Source organism: Urocampus carinirostris, chromosome 20, assembly GCF_059441175.1.
Source record: "Urocampus carinirostris isolate Australia breed hairy pipefish chromosome 20, RoL_Ucar_1.0, whole genome shotgun sequence".
NCBI lineage: Eukaryota > Metazoa > Chordata > Actinopteri > Syngnathiformes > Syngnathidae > Urocampus > Urocampus carinirostris.
This window is the reverse complement of record NC_142368.1, coordinates 8,747,501-8,765,075: the sequence shown is the minus strand read 5'-3', so window position 1 is coordinate 8,765,075 and position 17,575 is coordinate 8,747,501. Positions and strand designations below refer to the sequence as shown.

Here is a 17,575-nt window from a genome sequence, read left to right as displayed (position 1 = left end):
ATTTTAAGTGAGTTTTGAATTTTGGCCCCTCAATTGAGTTTGACATCCCCGATCTACACACACAAATGACATCTCGTTACTCCAAGTGCAAGTCGTTATTTCTTTTAATGGATCATTCGACGAATCGATCGCCATCATGCCGGAAAAAACATTTCCGCTTCGCCAAAACACACAAACATCCGTAGGGTCATTGCAAAGTCTTTTCCTCATTGAGTTAACACACAAAGACACGAAACACATAAGAGAGCATGCTCACACAAATACACAGGTACACACATTCAGGCACTCACGTAAAGTACACAAAAGTGCACTCGAACACACGGTAGCTAAAGACGCGGCTGCCGGCGTTTTTCGGGTGCTCGTCGTCACCTGCGCTCTCTCGTCTCGCCGTGTTAAAAGAGAATCAATAGCAATCTTAGCTTCTCCTATCCTTTTTAAAAGCAAAGCCCGCAGCGAGGAGGGGAAAGCCCCCGTTAGCTTGCGCACAACAAGGGTCCTTATCTTCTGTCGAGTGCCAATAGAGAGACTCCGGCGGCCCACGTAACGCCGACTTGGTCACGCCGCTTAGAACAAAAACCCTGGTTTTTCTCAGGAGAGCGTGGATGCTAGGCTATGCTGGAAGTGTTAGCGATGAACATTAAAATGAAAGAAGCAGACCGAATTAAGTCAGACTACAACCGCATCAGGAAACAGGTTGAATGGAAACTGAGAAGTCTTGCCAATGGGACATCGGGGATTGGCAATTTGAAGTGGAAAAAAAATTTAAATTTGTAGGCAATGTTCCCTCTAAGATGCGTGTGTGCGCAATTGCGCACTGCCTACAAGAAAATCTAGCCAGCTGACAAAAATCAGGGCTCGAAATTGCTAATTAAGAAGCGAATTAAGTCAAAGTTACAGTGCATGAAGGTAAAAATCCAAGGGTTCCCCTGACGTTGTGTTCTAAATGCGGTATTTGGAAGTCAAGGTCGAAGTAGAACGAAGTTGAGTAAAGTCAGTAGAGTTTTTCGAGAACCGGCTTCTTCGGCTCGGCTCACTAAAAGGAACCGGCTCTTTCGGGTGGTAAACGGCTCTTCAGGTTGTTTTTGCTTCTTTCATCCCTACACGACCAAATATTGTGTACAATTATGCACAAAATGACTTAAAGGAAGGGGGGAATAGAAAAAAAGGAAAAAAAATACCAAAATGAAAAAGTAGTGAAAAGCTGAGAAAAAAAAGGAAGAGAAAAATGAAGGAAAAATTCAGGAAAAACGCCAGAAAAAAAAAGAAAGAAACAAAGGAAAAAAAGTAAATAGAGAACAAAAAGAAAAAAAGTAACAGCTAGGAAAAAATAAACACAATGAGATTCTTTTAAAGGAATTTAAAAAAAAATGAAAAAAAAACAGGGAAAAAGAAGAAAAAGTTTGTGTTGCATTCAAATAATTTCCAATTATACCAAGTCAATCTTGTTGCCAACGTTGTACTTCCACAAAAAATGTGATTAAATACAGTTGTGTATCGTGCAACCGACTAAATAAGCTCCCAAAATGTTGGTATTATGCGACAAAAGATACCAGGAAAAAAAGAAATGGAAATCTTGTGAAAGAATTTGTGTAAAAACAAATGACGTTTGTAGGCCGTACAACTTTTGCAATAATACATGAGTCAATTCATTCAAAAGTGAAAACATTTTTTTGCATTGCCGGAAACTCAGCAAAATGCAACTTGATGTCAAGTTTTGGACATGTTTGATAATGACTTAGTTGCCACACTTGGGATTGCTGTTGCTCACTGTTGTTTCAAGCGTTGCTCGCCGACTTTGTGTGAACGCTCAGACCCGTGGAAAATTACAGGGACTAATTTTTGGTTATATTCAGAAAACATTCTACATCAAGGGTCTCACATTCTGGCCCATTCGTGGTCCCTGTGATGATAGTTTGAGGCCCCCGCCTTATAATGAAATTTTAAGGTCAGTACAGCCGGCGCGAGTTTTTTTATGGATGCTAGCTTCGTCCATTTTAGTGGGAACGATTGACTCGCATATGCAGCCACAATTACAGAGCATTCGAATAAAAAACAAAAAAACAACAATTAGCATGAAAACGTGAAGTCCGTCTGAGGTGTGTTTTAAAAACAATATTTGAAAGTCAGTGTACTTGGCGTGGCGCTCCCGTTAAAGGCATGAAAAGAAGCAAAATGGACAAAGAAAGAGAGACAGACAGACAGAAAAAGATGACTAAGAAAGAGAGGGAGCAAGACAGACACTCAGAAGAAAAAGACAGACAGACACAGGAAGAGACAGAGAGGGAATGACAGTGAGAAACAGAAAGAGAGAGACAGGAGGATGGAGAGAGAAATACTGAGAGATAGACAGAGGAAGAGAAAGGAAGAGATGAAGACAGAGAAAGACACAAAACGAAAGAGACAGACTGAGACAGACAGAAAGAGACTTAGGCAGGGGAAGACAGAGTTAGACTGAGAAAGAGAAATAGAGAGACAGTAAAAGACAGACGGTTAAAAACAGGGAGAGACAGTTGAAGAGAGAGAAAGAGACAGGCAGAGAGAAAGACAGAGACGGACACAGAAAGATAGAGACAGAGAGATACAGAGAGCAACAGATAAAGACTAAAACAGGGGAAAACAGAGTTAGACCGAGAAAGAGAAATAGAGAGACAGAAACAGACAGAGACAGGTAAAGAGGGGTAAAGAGACAGAGAGAGACATACACTGAGAGAGAAAGAGACAGACAGACAGAGAGAAAGACAGAGACGGCCACAGAAGGAATAAAAAAGAGATTGGCACAGAAAGACAGGGAGACAGAAAAAGACACACAGAAAGACAGAGAGACAGGGAAGACAGCAAGAGAAATAGACAAAGACACAGAAAAGAAAGAAACAGAGAGAGACTGAGAAAAAGACAGAGAAAGCACGCACATGGATTTCTGGCTAATTCAATGTTTCTACTCGCATACTGTGTATGGTTTCTTATGGTTTCCTATACCTGATATTTCTCTTTACATATTACTCATTGACTTACTTTTTATTTTTCCTTTGAGAATCAGGGTTGTGTAGGGTTACTTTAACTGGATTACTTTCAATGACTTTTGGATTACTCCAATACCAAATATGCTAATAAAAGACCAAAGAAACTAAGTACGAATAAAATGACGACTCGCAACACGTGGTAAGCTTTTTCTTCTGGCTTTGATCTCTTTGATCTCCGGCAGTAATTGAAAGTAATCCAGTTAAAGTAACCCTACCCAACCCTAGATATACAAAATCGTCGGATTAAGATCAGAATACTTTCGATATTCGGGTTTTGCTCTCTCCCTTTCTATCCATCTATCTATCTATCTATCTCTCTTTCTCTCTATCCAACTCTCTTCATTTCTTTCTTTCCATCCTTCTATCTCTCTCTCTCTCTCTATCTCTCCTTTCTATCAGTTTTTTTTTGTCTTGTATTAGCATATTTGGTATTGGAGTAATCCAAAAGTAATTGAAAGTAATCAAGTTAAAGTAATCCTACCCAACCCTGGATATACACAATCGTCAGATGAAGATCTAAATACTTTCGATATTTGGGTTTTGCAAGGCCTATCCCTCTCTCCCTTTCTATCTATCTATCCAACTCTCTCTTCATTTCTTTCTTTCCGTCCTTCTATCTATCTATCTATCTATCTATCTATCTATCCTTTCATCACTCTCTCTCTCTCTCTCTCTCTCTTTCGATATTTGGGTTTTGCAAGGCCTATCCCTCTCTCCCTTTCTATCTATCTATCTATCCAACTCTCTCTTCATTTGTTTCTTTCCGTCCTTCTATCTATCTATCTATCTATCTATCCTTTCATCTCTCTCTCTCTCTCTCTCTTTCGATATTTGGGTTTTGCAAGGCCTATCCCTCTCTCCCTTTCCATCTATCTATCTCTCTATCTCTCTATCCAACTCTCTTCATTTCTTTCTTTCTGTCCTTCTATCTATCTATCTCCCTCTTTCTTTCTTTCTCTCTCTCTCTATCTATCTATCTGGTATTGGAGTAATCCAAAAGTAATTGAAAGTAATCCAGTTAAAGTAACCCTACACAACCCTGGCATATACACAATGGTCGGATTAAGATCAGAATACTTTCGATATTCGGGTTTTGCAAGACCTTGTGAACGTCCTCTAAAATCCAAATAGGCTCTTATTCGAACTGCTGACTGAGATGGTTGGGTTACTCCTTTCATGTTTTTTTTCTTCTTTGTTGGTACGCCATCTCTGGCTAATTAGTAATCATACCTCACTCCAATTGGTTGATTTCTCCGAGACATTTTCTTTTCTTTTCTATTACTATGGCAAAAATACCACCGTTGTGTCTACAGTACACGGTCTAAGAACGTACAAACACTTAAAAAAACACACTAAACACACTTTCTGAGCGAAAAGGAAACAGCTACGTTACTTCTTTGATGTCGACTGTGAAATATTGAATGCAAATTTTGTGCCTTTGTCTTTAGGCATGTAAACAATTCTTTGGGATCGCTCGAGATATCCAAAGTTCCGTTTCTAATCGGATTACTGCCCGCATGTAAACGCAGTCGTTGTTGTATAAAGGCAAATAATGACTTAAACCGGCTTTTAGGGGAGTCTCCCAAAAGAACGCCTTATTTTATATAGGGCAATGTATAATATTGCAAGAAACTGTAGAAAAAAAATCTATCTATCTATCTGTCTAGCTAGCTATACATCTATCTATCTATTTTTCATCTATCTATCTATCCTTTCATCTATCTATCTATCTATCTATTTTTTCATCTATCTATCTATCTGTCTAGCTAGCTATACATATATCCATCTATCTATTTATCTATCAATCAATCTATCTATCTATCCATCTAGCTAGCTATACATCTATCTATCTATCTATCTATCTATCTTTCATCTATCTATCTATCTATATCTGTCTAGCTAGCTATACATCTATCTTTCTATCTATCTATTCATCTATCTATCTATCCTTTATCTATCTATCTATCTATTTTTTCATCTATCTATCTATCTATCTATCTATCTATCTATCTATCTATCTGTCTAGCTATACATATATCCATCTATCTATTTATCTATCAATCAATCTATCTATCAATCAATCTATCTATCCATCTAGCTAGCTATACATCTATCTATCTATCTGTCTATCCGTCTAGCTAGCTATACATCTATCTATCTATCTGTCTATCTATCTATCCGTCTATCTATCTATACATCTATCTATCTATCCATTTATCCGTCTAGCTATCTATCTATCTATCTATCTATCTATCTATCCGTCTAGCTAGCTATACATGTATCTATCTATCTATCCATCTAGCTAGCTATACATCTATCTATCCATCTGTCTATCTATCTATCCGTCTAGCTAGCTATACATCTATCTATCTATCTATCTATCTATCTATCCGTCTAGCTAGCTATACATGTATCTATCTATCAATCTATCCATCTATCCATCTATCCATCTATCCATCTATCTATCTATCCATCTATCCATCTAGCTAGCTATACATCTATCTATCTATCCGTCTAGCTAGCTATACATCTATCTATCTATCTATCTATCCATCTAGCTAGCTATACATCTATCTATCTATCTATCTATCTATCTAGCTAGCTATACATCTAGCTAGCTATACATCTATGCATCTTTTCATCCATCTATCTATCTATGGCATATATGCTCCATGTGGGGCTGGGGTCTTAAACTCAATTTTCTCAGGCGCCACTGAAACTACGGTTTCACTGAGGTTGTGCTGCATCAGGTTTTCAAGTTACATGTAAGGTGCATCTAGTGTTGTTTAAGCTTCAGTTCAACAGCATTGACTATCTCCCTCCTTGTTCCGCGTTTCAGTTTGAATAACATATTTCGCCATCAGTTTGGAAAATACCATTTATTGAATCCTCTTATTTGTCGGAACCTATAGTCTGGGATGTCTACGGACTGCCCTGGGTCAAACCAGGAAGTACCTAGCCAATCATATTGCGGGGAAGACGCACATAGTTCTCCAACATTAGCGTGTGAATTTTGAGTGTTGCGTAACTTATTAGCACAGGTGTTGTATCCTTATCACACACGTGCGGGCTGCACTAACTTTAAGCTTTTAGATTATGGCGGGGCCCCAAACTAGAGGGAAGATCTTAAGCCAGGCCCCAAACCAAAATTCGGCCCAAATGACTCCTACTTCGCAAATAGAATATGAAAATACAGGTTTGCTTCAGGCTCAGTCTTTCAAATCAAGGTAATTTGTTGGACTCGGGTCGGGTTGGGCTGTAATTTTTAGTCCTGGCTTTACCTCTAGCCCAAATTATTGTCTTGAGGGCTCTAATTTGAGCTGTGCAATACAAAATGAAATAATAACTGTTAAGTATGTAGGATGTTCATTTTGTGATGTCCCTATTAAGATTAAGTAAAAACTTTTCAGAACATTCACGGTTGCTTTAAAGATTCCTCAAAATAAGAGCTACTTTTCCATCCCCACATTGTGTGAAGACAGGTGAGTAAACAAGTGAGGTGCAGTCAGGGGAGGCAGGTAAGGCTGCGCCTCACCTTTCATCATAGAAATATAAGATTAGAAATACACAAATTTTCTATATTTATTCAATATAATTAGTATGTAACGTATTACTGTGCTGAGCATCTACAGATGCAGTCTGAGGCACGCAATTCTTCTGCCTCATGGCAGAGGGCGATAGTGAGACCAAGGCTACTGATTTGCGCACACCTCATGGTCAAAGGATAGAATTACTGTAATTTCCAGACTATAAACCACCATTTTTGTCCCGTGATTTCAACCCTGCGGCTTATGCAAAGATGCGGCTAATGTATGAATTTTTTAGCACGGTGTTACCTATGTAGCTACGTCTCAGTGACTCTTATCAGTGAGTGTTTTTCGATCAGAAAGCGCTGTGATACTAGTGGTCATGTTCCCTGTAATTTTCCACGGGTCTGAGCGTTCACACAACGTCGGTGAGCAGCGCTTGAAACAACAGTGAGCAACCATAATCCCAAGTGTGGCAAGATAATTCATTATCAAACATGTCCAAAACTTGACATTTTGCTGAGTTTCCGGCAATGCAAAATTATTTTTCTCTTTTGAATGAATTGACTCATGTACTATTGCAAAGGTTGTACGGCCTACAAACGTCGTTTGTTTTTACAATTATTTCACAAGATTTCCCTTTCTTTTTATTTCCTGATATATTTTCTCCGCATAATATTAACATTTTTGGGGGCTTATTTCGTCGGTTGTAAGATACAGAACTGTACTTAATCACATTTTTTAGTGGAAGTACAATGTTGGCAACAAGATTCACTTGATATCATTGGAAATTATTTGAATGCAACACAAACTTTTTCTTCTTTTTTCCTTTTTTTTTCTACTTTTTTAAAAATTCCTTTAAAAAGATCTCATTGTGTTTATTTTTTCGTAGATGTTACTTTTTTCTTCTTGTTCTCTATTTACTTTTTTCCTACATTTCTTTCTTTTCTTTTTTTCTGGCTTTTTTTCTAAATTTTTCCTTCTTTTTTCTCTCCCTTTTGTTTCTTTTTTTCTCAGCTTTTCACTACTTTTTCATTTTCGTATTTTTTTTCATGCCTTTTTTGTTCTATTCCCCCCCTTCCTTTAAGTCATTTTGTGCATAATTTTACATAATATTTGGTCATGTTGGGATTGAAGAAGCAAAAACAACCCAAAGAGCTGTTTGGGAACCGAAAGAGCCGGTTCTTTTTAGTGAGCCGAGCCGAAGAAGCCGGTTCCCCGACAAACTCTACTAACTTCACTCAACTTCGTTCTCCTTCGACTCGACTTCAAAATACCGCATTTAGGACACAACGTCGGGGGAACCCGGGTATTTTTACCTTCATGCACTTTAACTTTGACTTAAGTCGCTTCTTAGTCATTTTGAGCCCTCATTTTTTGTGCGCCGGCTAGATTTTCTTGTGCGCCGAGAATGTGCGAGCAGTGCGCAATTGCGCATGCGCGCAGCTTAGAGGGAACACTGCTTGTGGTGCTACTGTTTTTTTTGTTTGATTGGGTATCCCTCCATAGCCGCTTTCTTTCAGAAAGCTTTAATGAATAGAGCACATTCAGCCAACCGAAGACGCTACTAAAAAGCGCCTCTCTACAATTTCACCCACCAGCCGCAATAGAATGGCGGTTCCATGCGAGCTGAAGGCCCTCAACGATTTTATCCTCATCCGGTAAACGGAGGCTTAACGGGAGAAACCTGCAGCTGACCTGGGACAGGAAGATTGGCAATCCAGAAACAAATTGATTTTGTAGTGGTCTATTTAACTTAACTTCCAATAGTTAACCTGGTAATGACATAGTAACAACAGAGTATTCACATGATCAGCATATCAAACAGGGTGCCCCCTAGAGGTAAATCGTAACAAAATGTAGCTCTCTGTTTAAAAAAGGCTAGAGACCCCTGATCTATATATTAATCTTACTACTAATCTTACTAATCTGAAAGCTTTTACACCATGGTAGCCCAATTGGGCTATCTATGGTCCCTCTGTTTCGTAGATCTATGGTTGGATCCATAGTCTGTATTGAGAGTCCATGAGGGAGGTACTCTGGTACAATGAGCCAGGCGACTCACACCTTTCTCGCTACCCGATCAAACCGTCAATATCGGGCAATGGACAGAACACCTTTGCGACCTAGTCAAGCGTGTTCTGCCCGAAGGCTGTGTTGCTGCTGTTTTTTCGCTGTGTTACTTGTTTTTCTGTGTGTCAGTGTCCTTCCCTTGTGTGTTTGTTATTAAAACTCTGAAAACACTTCTATTCCATAGCTTATGTCTGTGTATTGTTTGTTGATGCACTTGCAACATCCGTTGCTGCCTGGTCCTCCTGGAAGGGGGATTACTTCATGTACGGTCCCTTCTCAAGGTTTCTTTATTTTCCTCATGTTGAGGTTTTAGTTTTTCCTTGCCCTCATGTAGGTTTTAGATCAGGGGATAGTGTCATAATAGTCTTTAGACTCATTGTGATTGAGGGCTATTCAAGTGATCATGACTTGACTGAGGTTTTTGAGTTTTTTCCTTGCCCTCATGTAGGTTTTAGATCAGGGGATTGTTTCATAATAGTCTGTAGACTCCTTGTGATTGAGGGCTATACAAGTGATCATGACCTGACTGAGGTTTTTGAGTTTTTCCTTGCCCTCATGTAAGTTTTAGATCAGGGGATGGTGTCATAATAGTCTTTAAACTCCTTGTGACTGAGGGCTATACAAATAAACATGACTTGACGGAGGTTTTTGAGTTTTTCCTTGCCCTCGTGTAGGTCTTAGATCAGGGGATGGTGTCATAAAAGTCTGTAGTTTGCAATAATCTGTGCTCTGCGCAGCACTTTGAGACTCCTTGTGATTAAGGGCGTCACAAATAAACATGACTTGACTTACATTTTGGGGGGCCTATTTAGTCGGTTGCAAGATACAGAACTGTATTTAATCAATATTTTTTGTAGAAGTTCAATGTTGGCAACAAGATTCACTTGGTATAATTGGAAATTATTTGAATGCCACACAAACCTTTTTTTCTTTTCCCTGTCTTTTTTACAATTTTTTTTAAAAATTCCTTTAAAAAAATCTCATTGTGTTTATTTTTTCCTAGCTGTTACTTTTTTCTTTTTGTTCTCTATTTACTTTTTTCCTTTGTTTCTTTCTTTTCTTTTTTCTGGCTTTTTCTGATTTTTTTGTCTTCCTTTTGTTTCTTTTTTTCTCAGCTTTTCACTACTTTTTCATTTTGGTACTTTTTTCTTTTTTGTTCTATCCCCCCTCTTCCTTTAAGTCATTTTGTGCACAATTCTACATAATATTTGGTCGTGTAGGGATTAAAGAAGCAAAAACAACCTGAAGAGCCTTTGGGACCCGAAAGAGCCGGTTCTCTTTAGTGAGCCGAGCCGAAGAAGCCGGTTCTCGAAAAACTCTACTGACTTTACTTTTCAACTTCGTTCGACATCAACTTCAAAATACCGCATTTAGAAAACAGCGTCAGGGGAACCTGTGTATTTTTACCTTCATGCACTGTAACTTTGCTTCTTAATTAGCAATTTCGAGCCCTGATTTTTGTGCGCAGGCTAGATTTTCTTGTGCGCTGAGAATGTGCAGCTTAGAGGGAACAATGTCCACAATATCCTTATGAAGGGTCAGTATACTTAAGGACAAGTGTGTGGTGATTGGACAAACCTGTCTCAATTTCAAATCCATCAGGTGCCCTCTGGTGGAGAAGGTACATAGGACCCCAACAGGTCTGGGGTGATATAAATTGAGTTGACCAGAATAAGAAGTTTTCACAGAAAGACAGTGTAGGTGGATGAGTGTGAAGCGGAGTTCAGACTCTATTTTATAATTTAGAACTAAGGAAGTTTTTTTTTCAAATAAGATCAAAATCCAGTCGCTGATTATTCCGAGAAGGTGCTAAGCTAACTCGTGAAAAACCTGCTTTCTCTACTTTCCTCAATCAGATGTTTTTTTGAAATCATGCTACATGTGGCTAGGCATTAGCCGGGCCTTAAGGGCTCTGTTGCTCCATATTGTCGACGAGGGGATCGTCCTTGCCGAAGTGCAACTTTCGAACGGACCTCCAAACGCCGACGAAGTTGCCCGCCGTCTGCTCCGAGACGGTGGCGGCGTCCTTGTGTAGGTGCTCCCTTTGCATCTCCACCATGTCCTTCTCTTTCATGATACGGGGGGACACGCCCCCCTCCGCCTCCGCCACGACATCCACGGTGTCGGCGTCGTCCTTGGGCGCGGCTTTTAAGAGATCGGGCTCGTCCGGTGGAACGGCCTTGGCGTCTTTGTCGCCGCCCTCCAGGTTCTCGTAAGAACTTTTCTTCCTCAGTTCGAAATACTTGACTACGCAATACGTGATGGAGCCCACGGTGTTGACCACCACGCCGCCTATAAAGAGGGAAGTGGGGGCCACGTCGGAGAAGGCCACCATGCCCACCGTTATGGTGACGATGCTCTTCACCACGCCCACGAAGCTGGTGGTGACGGCCGAGTTGAGGTAGGTGCAGTGGTAGGTGGTGAAGTTCATGGCGCAGCCGATGGCCACGCTGGACAGGAAGAGCGCCAGGATGCGGCCGTCGCTCCAGCCGGGGTAGCTCCACATTTCGAACGCGTCCGATGAGACGACGGCGCATACCAGCAGGACCTGACGAGAAGTTAAAGAGCAGTGTTCAGTGTTCATTTTACCTCTGAAAAGTGATGGGTACCAGGGACTCTATGGGTCCCAACAGAGATCTATGGGTCCCCAAAATTAAGTGTGCTCCATGCCCTTACAAACTGTCGTATTTTCCCTTACAAAATACAAAAAATCTTATTTATGTACCGTATTTTCACGACTATAAGGCGCACCGGGTTATAGGGCGCACCCCCAAAAATAGTTTTTGGGCCTATATTTTCCATACATAAGGCGCACCAGATGATAAGGCGCTACAATGGGAACGTCGACAAAACAGTCAGATGGTTCAGTCCAACTTATTACCCCCTTAACATTCCGAAAGCTTGCAAAGAAGGAAATACGTGTCTCAGACATGTACGGAAACAGTGTCTGTACGATGTCACCGATCACTCAAATGCATGGTTCCAAATATCATTGGGAAGGTTAAAGTCTCGGGATTCAAGAAATGCCAAACATTTCTTAGTTTCCATTTTATTTTTTGCTGGCAACTGTGTGGACAGCAAAGTAAGAATTTTATTGTGCAAGGAAACGAGGTTCTTTACTGTGCATATGACAATAAACACTTTGAATTGAATTGAGTTTAAAAATAGACTCATCACAGAAACATCAAGATCAGTCTAAAACAGGATACCGGGAAAATATAAAGCCGCATAGCTCACCAAAGTTCTCTTGCAGCCATCACGTTCAATAATGATACGTAACCATGGTCTTCTTACAACCGCGAGTGTAGTAAATCCAACCGTGTAAAATATTTACAAATACAGACTAGTAAAACATGTTTTCTCTATGCCGTAGTGCAACCCAACGTGTGATTCACATTCATCTTTTTCGGCCAATTGCAGGCTTTGTTTCGCCCCTTTAGCCTATGCGAGCCTGTAAATGATGAAAAGGATCCGCCCCCTTTACCTCCGAATAACTTGAGCCAATAGTGACTGATTCAAATGATGATTGACACATTGGTTAGGAAATGAAACGCCGGTATATAAATCCCACCATACACCGCGGACGACTTCGCCTTCGGGGGAAAATCCAGTTGGCGGCTGCTTGCTTTAGTTGCAATACTTAATATTGATCCATATATAAGGCGCACTGTATTATAAGGCGCATGGTCAGCTTTTGAAAAAAATAAAGGCTTTTAGGTGCGCCTTATAGTCGTGAAAATACGGTAGTTTAACATGTTATATTGTAGATGTGTTTCCTTATATCATATATATTGTTAATGAACATTTTGTTGTGAGACACTGAGTTGCTCGACACGAATGAGGTTTAATATGAAAAAAAGTTCAAAAATGAAGTCGCTTGGACGTTAACCGTAGAAGGAAAAAATACATGCAAATTAAGTAGAATGATACATTTTCTTATTCAAATCATTAATTCATTTTCTGCATTGAATTATTGTTGGTAATATACTGATTAAGAGGGATCGCCACAAACCTGTCTTTTTTCATTTTCTCCTTTTATACTTTCCTTTTTTCTTAACTTCTTTATACAACATCTCATCTCATTAGCTACACCACTTATCCTCAATAGGGTCGCGGGGGTGCTGGAGCCCATCCCAGCAATCATCGGGCAGTGGGCAGGGGACACCCTGAACTGGTTGCCAGCCATAATCATTCGTAATATAATGCATCAAAGCAAGTGAGCCGTTTGAGAGCCGGCTCTTTAATGAGTTGAACCGAAAAAGCCAGTTCTCAAAATTATTTTTCTCTTTTGAATGAATTGACTCATGTACTATTGCAAAGGTTGTACGGCCTACAAACGTTGTTTGTTCTTACAATTCTTTCACAAGCTATCCATTTCTTTTTATTTCCTGACATATTTTCTCGCATAATATTAACATTTTTGGGGGCTTATTGAGTCGGTTGTAAGATACAGAACTGTACTTAATCACATTTTTTAGTGGAAGTACAATGTAATTATCTGAATGCAACACATACTTCTTCTTCTTTTTTCCCTGTTTTTTTTTTTCCATTTTTTTAAAAAATTCTTTTTAAAAAATCTCATTGTGTTTATTTTTTCCGAGCTGTTACTTTTTTCTTTTTGTTCTCTATTTACTTTTTTCCTTTATTTCTTTCTTTTCTTTTTTTTCTGTTTTTTTCTGAAAATTTTCTTCTTTTTTTCTCTTCCTTTTGTTTCCTTTTTTTTCTCAGCTTTTCACTACTTTTTCATTTTGGTATTTTTTTCCTTTTTGGTTGTATTTCTCCTTCCTTTAAATCATTTTGTGCATAATTTTACATAATATTTGGTCATATAGGGATGAAATAAGCAAAAACAACCTAAATAGCATGGCGACGCAGTGGTTAGCGCGTTTGCGGCACAGTTCTAAGGTCTTGGGAACCTCCTGTGTGGGTTCAAATCCAGCTACCGGACTTCCTGTGCGGAGTTTGTATGTTCTCCCTGTGCTTGCGTGGGTTATCTCCGGGCATTCCGGTTTCCTCCCACATTCCAAAGACATCCATTTCGGTTGGATTGGCTGGTCCAAATTGTCCCTAGGTGTGAATGAGCGAGCGAGTTGTCTGTCCCTGTGTGCCCTGCGATTGGCTGGCAACCGGTTCAGGGTGTCCCCTGCCCACTGCCCGATGATTGCTGGGATGGGCTCCAGCACCCCCGCGACCCTACTGAGGATAAGCGGTGCAGCTAATGAGATGAGGACCTGAAGGACCCAGAAGAGATTCCTTTTAGTGAGCCGAGCCGAAAAAGCCGGTTCTCCTAAAACTCTACTGACTTTACACAACTTTGTTCTACTTCGACCTGGACAGCGTCAGGGGAACCCTTGTATTTTTACCTTCATGCACTGTAACTTTGACTTAATTGGCTTCTTAATTAGCAATTTCGAGCCCTGATTTTTGTGAGCTGGCTAGATTTTCTTGTGCGCAGAAAAGCTCTGGGTAGTGCGCAACTGCGCACAGATGCAGCTTAGAGGGAACATTGCACTGTAAAAGCAACTTTTTCAAAACGTGTGAACGGCAATACATTTTCAAAATAACATAAGTATAGGAAGACTTACCGGAGTGGCCATAACAGCGATTGCATACTGCGCGGTGAGCGGGCCGTGCTGGCTGTCCACGCACGTCTTCTGGATCAGGACCAGGTAGGACGCGTGGATCACCACCGTCAGGACGCCCGTCACGTAGCCGAACGGGTCGCCGGTCAAGTCTCCTGCGCCTGCGGAGGTCAGATTTGAAAGGTATTTCCTATTTTTACTTTTAATCAGGCACTGAACGTGTAGGGTTCCTAGTAGGGGTGGGATGATATGTTTTGGTCATGATTCCATTGTATTAAGGTACTAAGGTGCTTTGTTTTTCTGCCCCTGTTTTGTCCTCGCCCTGAGCTGTTTGATTTTGACCACTTCCTCGTGGCGATCAAACTACTTTCGCGTCCAACGATCCACAGATCGAGTGTGCGCTCATTCCTCTTCTCCCACCCCAATAAACTTTGGGTAGCGTTACGCGATTGGGTTCTGCTTCCTGTTTTGATTCGTGACATTAAAGGCCATTTTTGTTAATCGAATGTTCGTTCAATGGATATTTTTCCATCCATCCATCCATCATCTGCATTGTTTATCCTCAGTAGGGTCGCGGGGGTGCCGGAGCCCACCCCAGCCATCCTCAGGCAATGGGCAGGGGACACCCTGAACTGGTTGCCAGCCAGTCCCAGGGCACACAGAGACGGACAACTCACTCGCTCATGCACACCTAGGGACAATTCGGACCGGCCAATTGACCTGGAATGTGGGGGGAAACCGGAGTGCCCGGAGGAAACCTTAGGAGACCCACGCAGGCACTGGGAGAACATGCAAACTCCCTACAGGAGGGCTGGTAGCTGGATTTGAATCAGTGACCTCAGTGGCTTCAGAAATTCTACAAAAAATACTTCTACAGAAGTATTAGGACAGAAATACCACAGAAATAAGACTACAAAAATACTCCAGATATACGACAAAAAATGTACTCTGGAAATTGTACACGTATACTATTTCATAAATACTCCAAAAATACAATAAAATTTTAACTACAGTAATCCAACAAAAATACAGAAATATTACAAAAATGTGACTCCACAAATTCAACATCAATACTAAAAAAATATATATATCAAAAGCGATGCTAGGAATCAAATGGACTGAACCAATTCAGGGCAGTGGAGGATTTCTGACACTGTGTTATTCATATTTTTGTTTTGTTTTACTTTTTTACATTTTTCATGATATTTAAGCCTTTACTGCCCTTTATTTGGAAAATGGTTTTGAGAATGCTGTAATTTCTAGGGGTGGTTGGGTTGAATTTGAGGGTGCTTGAGTACCCCCAAAAACGGGCTGGTTACACCTATGGTTTTGTTTACCTGCCGCCGTTACAGCGTGCATCCTGTGTTTACCTTCTTCTTCTTTAAGTTAGATAATCATTGGTATTTGTATCATTTTTTTCTGGCTAGATCCCCGTTAGCGTCGGGGCTACCGAGGGCTTTCCTGTTTCGTTGGCTGCACACAGTGTGTTGTTTGGCCAGCTTGCCTGGTGTTAGCGCCTATTTTGCTGGTCCTTTGATTTATTCCCGACCGCACCCTTTTTTGTTGTTAGTTCCCGGTTAGTTTGGCTACTCACTGCATGTTTTTTTTGCCAAGGGTGGCCTTTTGTCCATCGGTCAGGGTTATCCCCTGTTACCACTACCTGTTGGCCCTTTTTTGGCTGCTGCTCTTGGTTATACAGTTCCTGCACGCACCCGCCGAGCTATCCACCACAAAAACAACCCAAACTTTGCTTAAAACATTCGGAACCTCTTCGACTACTAAACACGTAAACCAATATGGTGACTGGCTGGCTAGAGTGCCCGTGTTCCTCGTATGACATCACAGCTCAGGAAGTCAAAGACGACACAGACTGTCTTTAAAATGTGTTATCTCCCAAAAACAGCAGTGCATGGGGGAAAGTGGACTGCATGGACTGCATTTGGATAGCGTTTTTAATCAATCAAAGACTTCCCAAAGCGCTTCACAATATACTTTACACTTTACCCATTCACACACACATTCACACACCGCTAGCCAGAAACAGCCATGCAAGGCGCTTACCTGCCTATCGAGGGCCTTAGGGGTTCAGTGTCTTGCCCAAAGACACTACAACATTCAACTCGGAGAAGCCGGGAATCGAACCCAAGACGCTCCACCTTCTGAGCTATTGCCGCATTAGGGCGGGACTTACCGCATTAGGGCAAGACCGACTGCATTAGGGCGGGTCTTACTGAATTGGGGCGGGACTAATCGCATTAGGGCGGGACTCATGGCTTCAGGGTGAGACCAATAGCATAGGGGCGGGACTTATCGCATTAGGCCAGATTTTACTGCATTAGGGCGGGACTAACGGCATTAGGGCGGGACTTACTGCATTAGAGCAAGACCGACCGCATTAGGGCGGGTCTTACTGAATTGGGGCGGTGCTAATTGCATTAGGGCGGGACTCGGGGCATTAGGGTGAGATTAATAGCATTAGGGCGGGACTTACTGCATTAGGGCAAGACCGACCGCATTAGGGCGGGTCTTACTGAATTGGGGCGGCACTTATCGCATTAGGGCGGGACTCATGGCATTAGGGCGGGACTTACCGCATTAGGGCAAGACCGACCGCATTAAGGCGGGTCTTACTGAATTGGGGCGGGACTAATCGCATTAGGGCGGGACTTACAGCATTAGGGCAAACCCTACAGCATTAGGGCGGGACTTACCGGCAAGCGCGGCGCCAGCGGTGGTGATGGTCACGGCAGTGAGAACGCCGATCGAGGGACTTCCGTTCTTAAGGACGCAGACGCCGATGCCCAGCGTGAAGAGCGGCAGGCAGCGCTTGAAGACAACGTACATGGGTAAGCTCAGACCGCGAAGTGACCACAGCGTCAGCGTCGACTGCAACGTTGACAGGATGCACACCGGGGCAAACTCCTGCAGACGAGCAAGAGGGGAAAATGACACTGAAACCCATTCAATAAATCTTGTATACAGTGGTACCTCTACTTACAATGAATAGCTTTGTAACCTGAAACATTTGTAATGAGAGACATCTTTTGAATGTGTATGTGCTAATCCGTTCCGAACCCCGCTAAATCACGAAAGAGCATCAGAATGTGAAACAAATAGATGTTAAAATGACATGATTGCACAATAAACATAAAACAAGAGACATGCCATGAGGCTCTTTAACCCCACCCCCACTATGTACCACTATCTAAATAGTCTATATAAACACGTTACATTGGGTATTTTCCTTTACCTTTCTTATTGTTTTATTTTCAACACAGGATACTGCTGGAAGTTTGAATTTCCCTACGGGGATTAATAAAGTATCTATCTAGCCATCTATATAATGTAAAACAAAGAATAAAGGAAAAAAATA

General features: G+C 41.3%; 1 protein-coding gene across 1 annotated transcript in view; it reads right to left on the bottom strand.

Moving 5' to 3' along the window:
* Window positions 1–10,163: 10,163 nt before the first annotated feature.
* Window positions 10,164–17,575, bottom strand: part of slc35d3 (solute carrier family 35 member D3) — a 16,102-nt gene continuing 8,690 nt past the window's right edge. The window contains exons 2-4 of the mRNA XM_088325311.1: window positions 16,914–17,124; window positions 14,206–14,363; window positions 10,164–11,168 (exon numbers count right to left, since the gene is read on the bottom strand). Coding sequence (XP_088181437.1) covers window positions 10,524–11,168; window positions 14,206–14,363; window positions 16,914–17,124 — 1,014 coding nt within the window. The 3' untranslated portion in view covers window positions 10,164–10,523. The remainder of the gene's footprint in view (window positions 11,169–14,205; window positions 14,364–16,913; window positions 17,125–17,575) is intronic.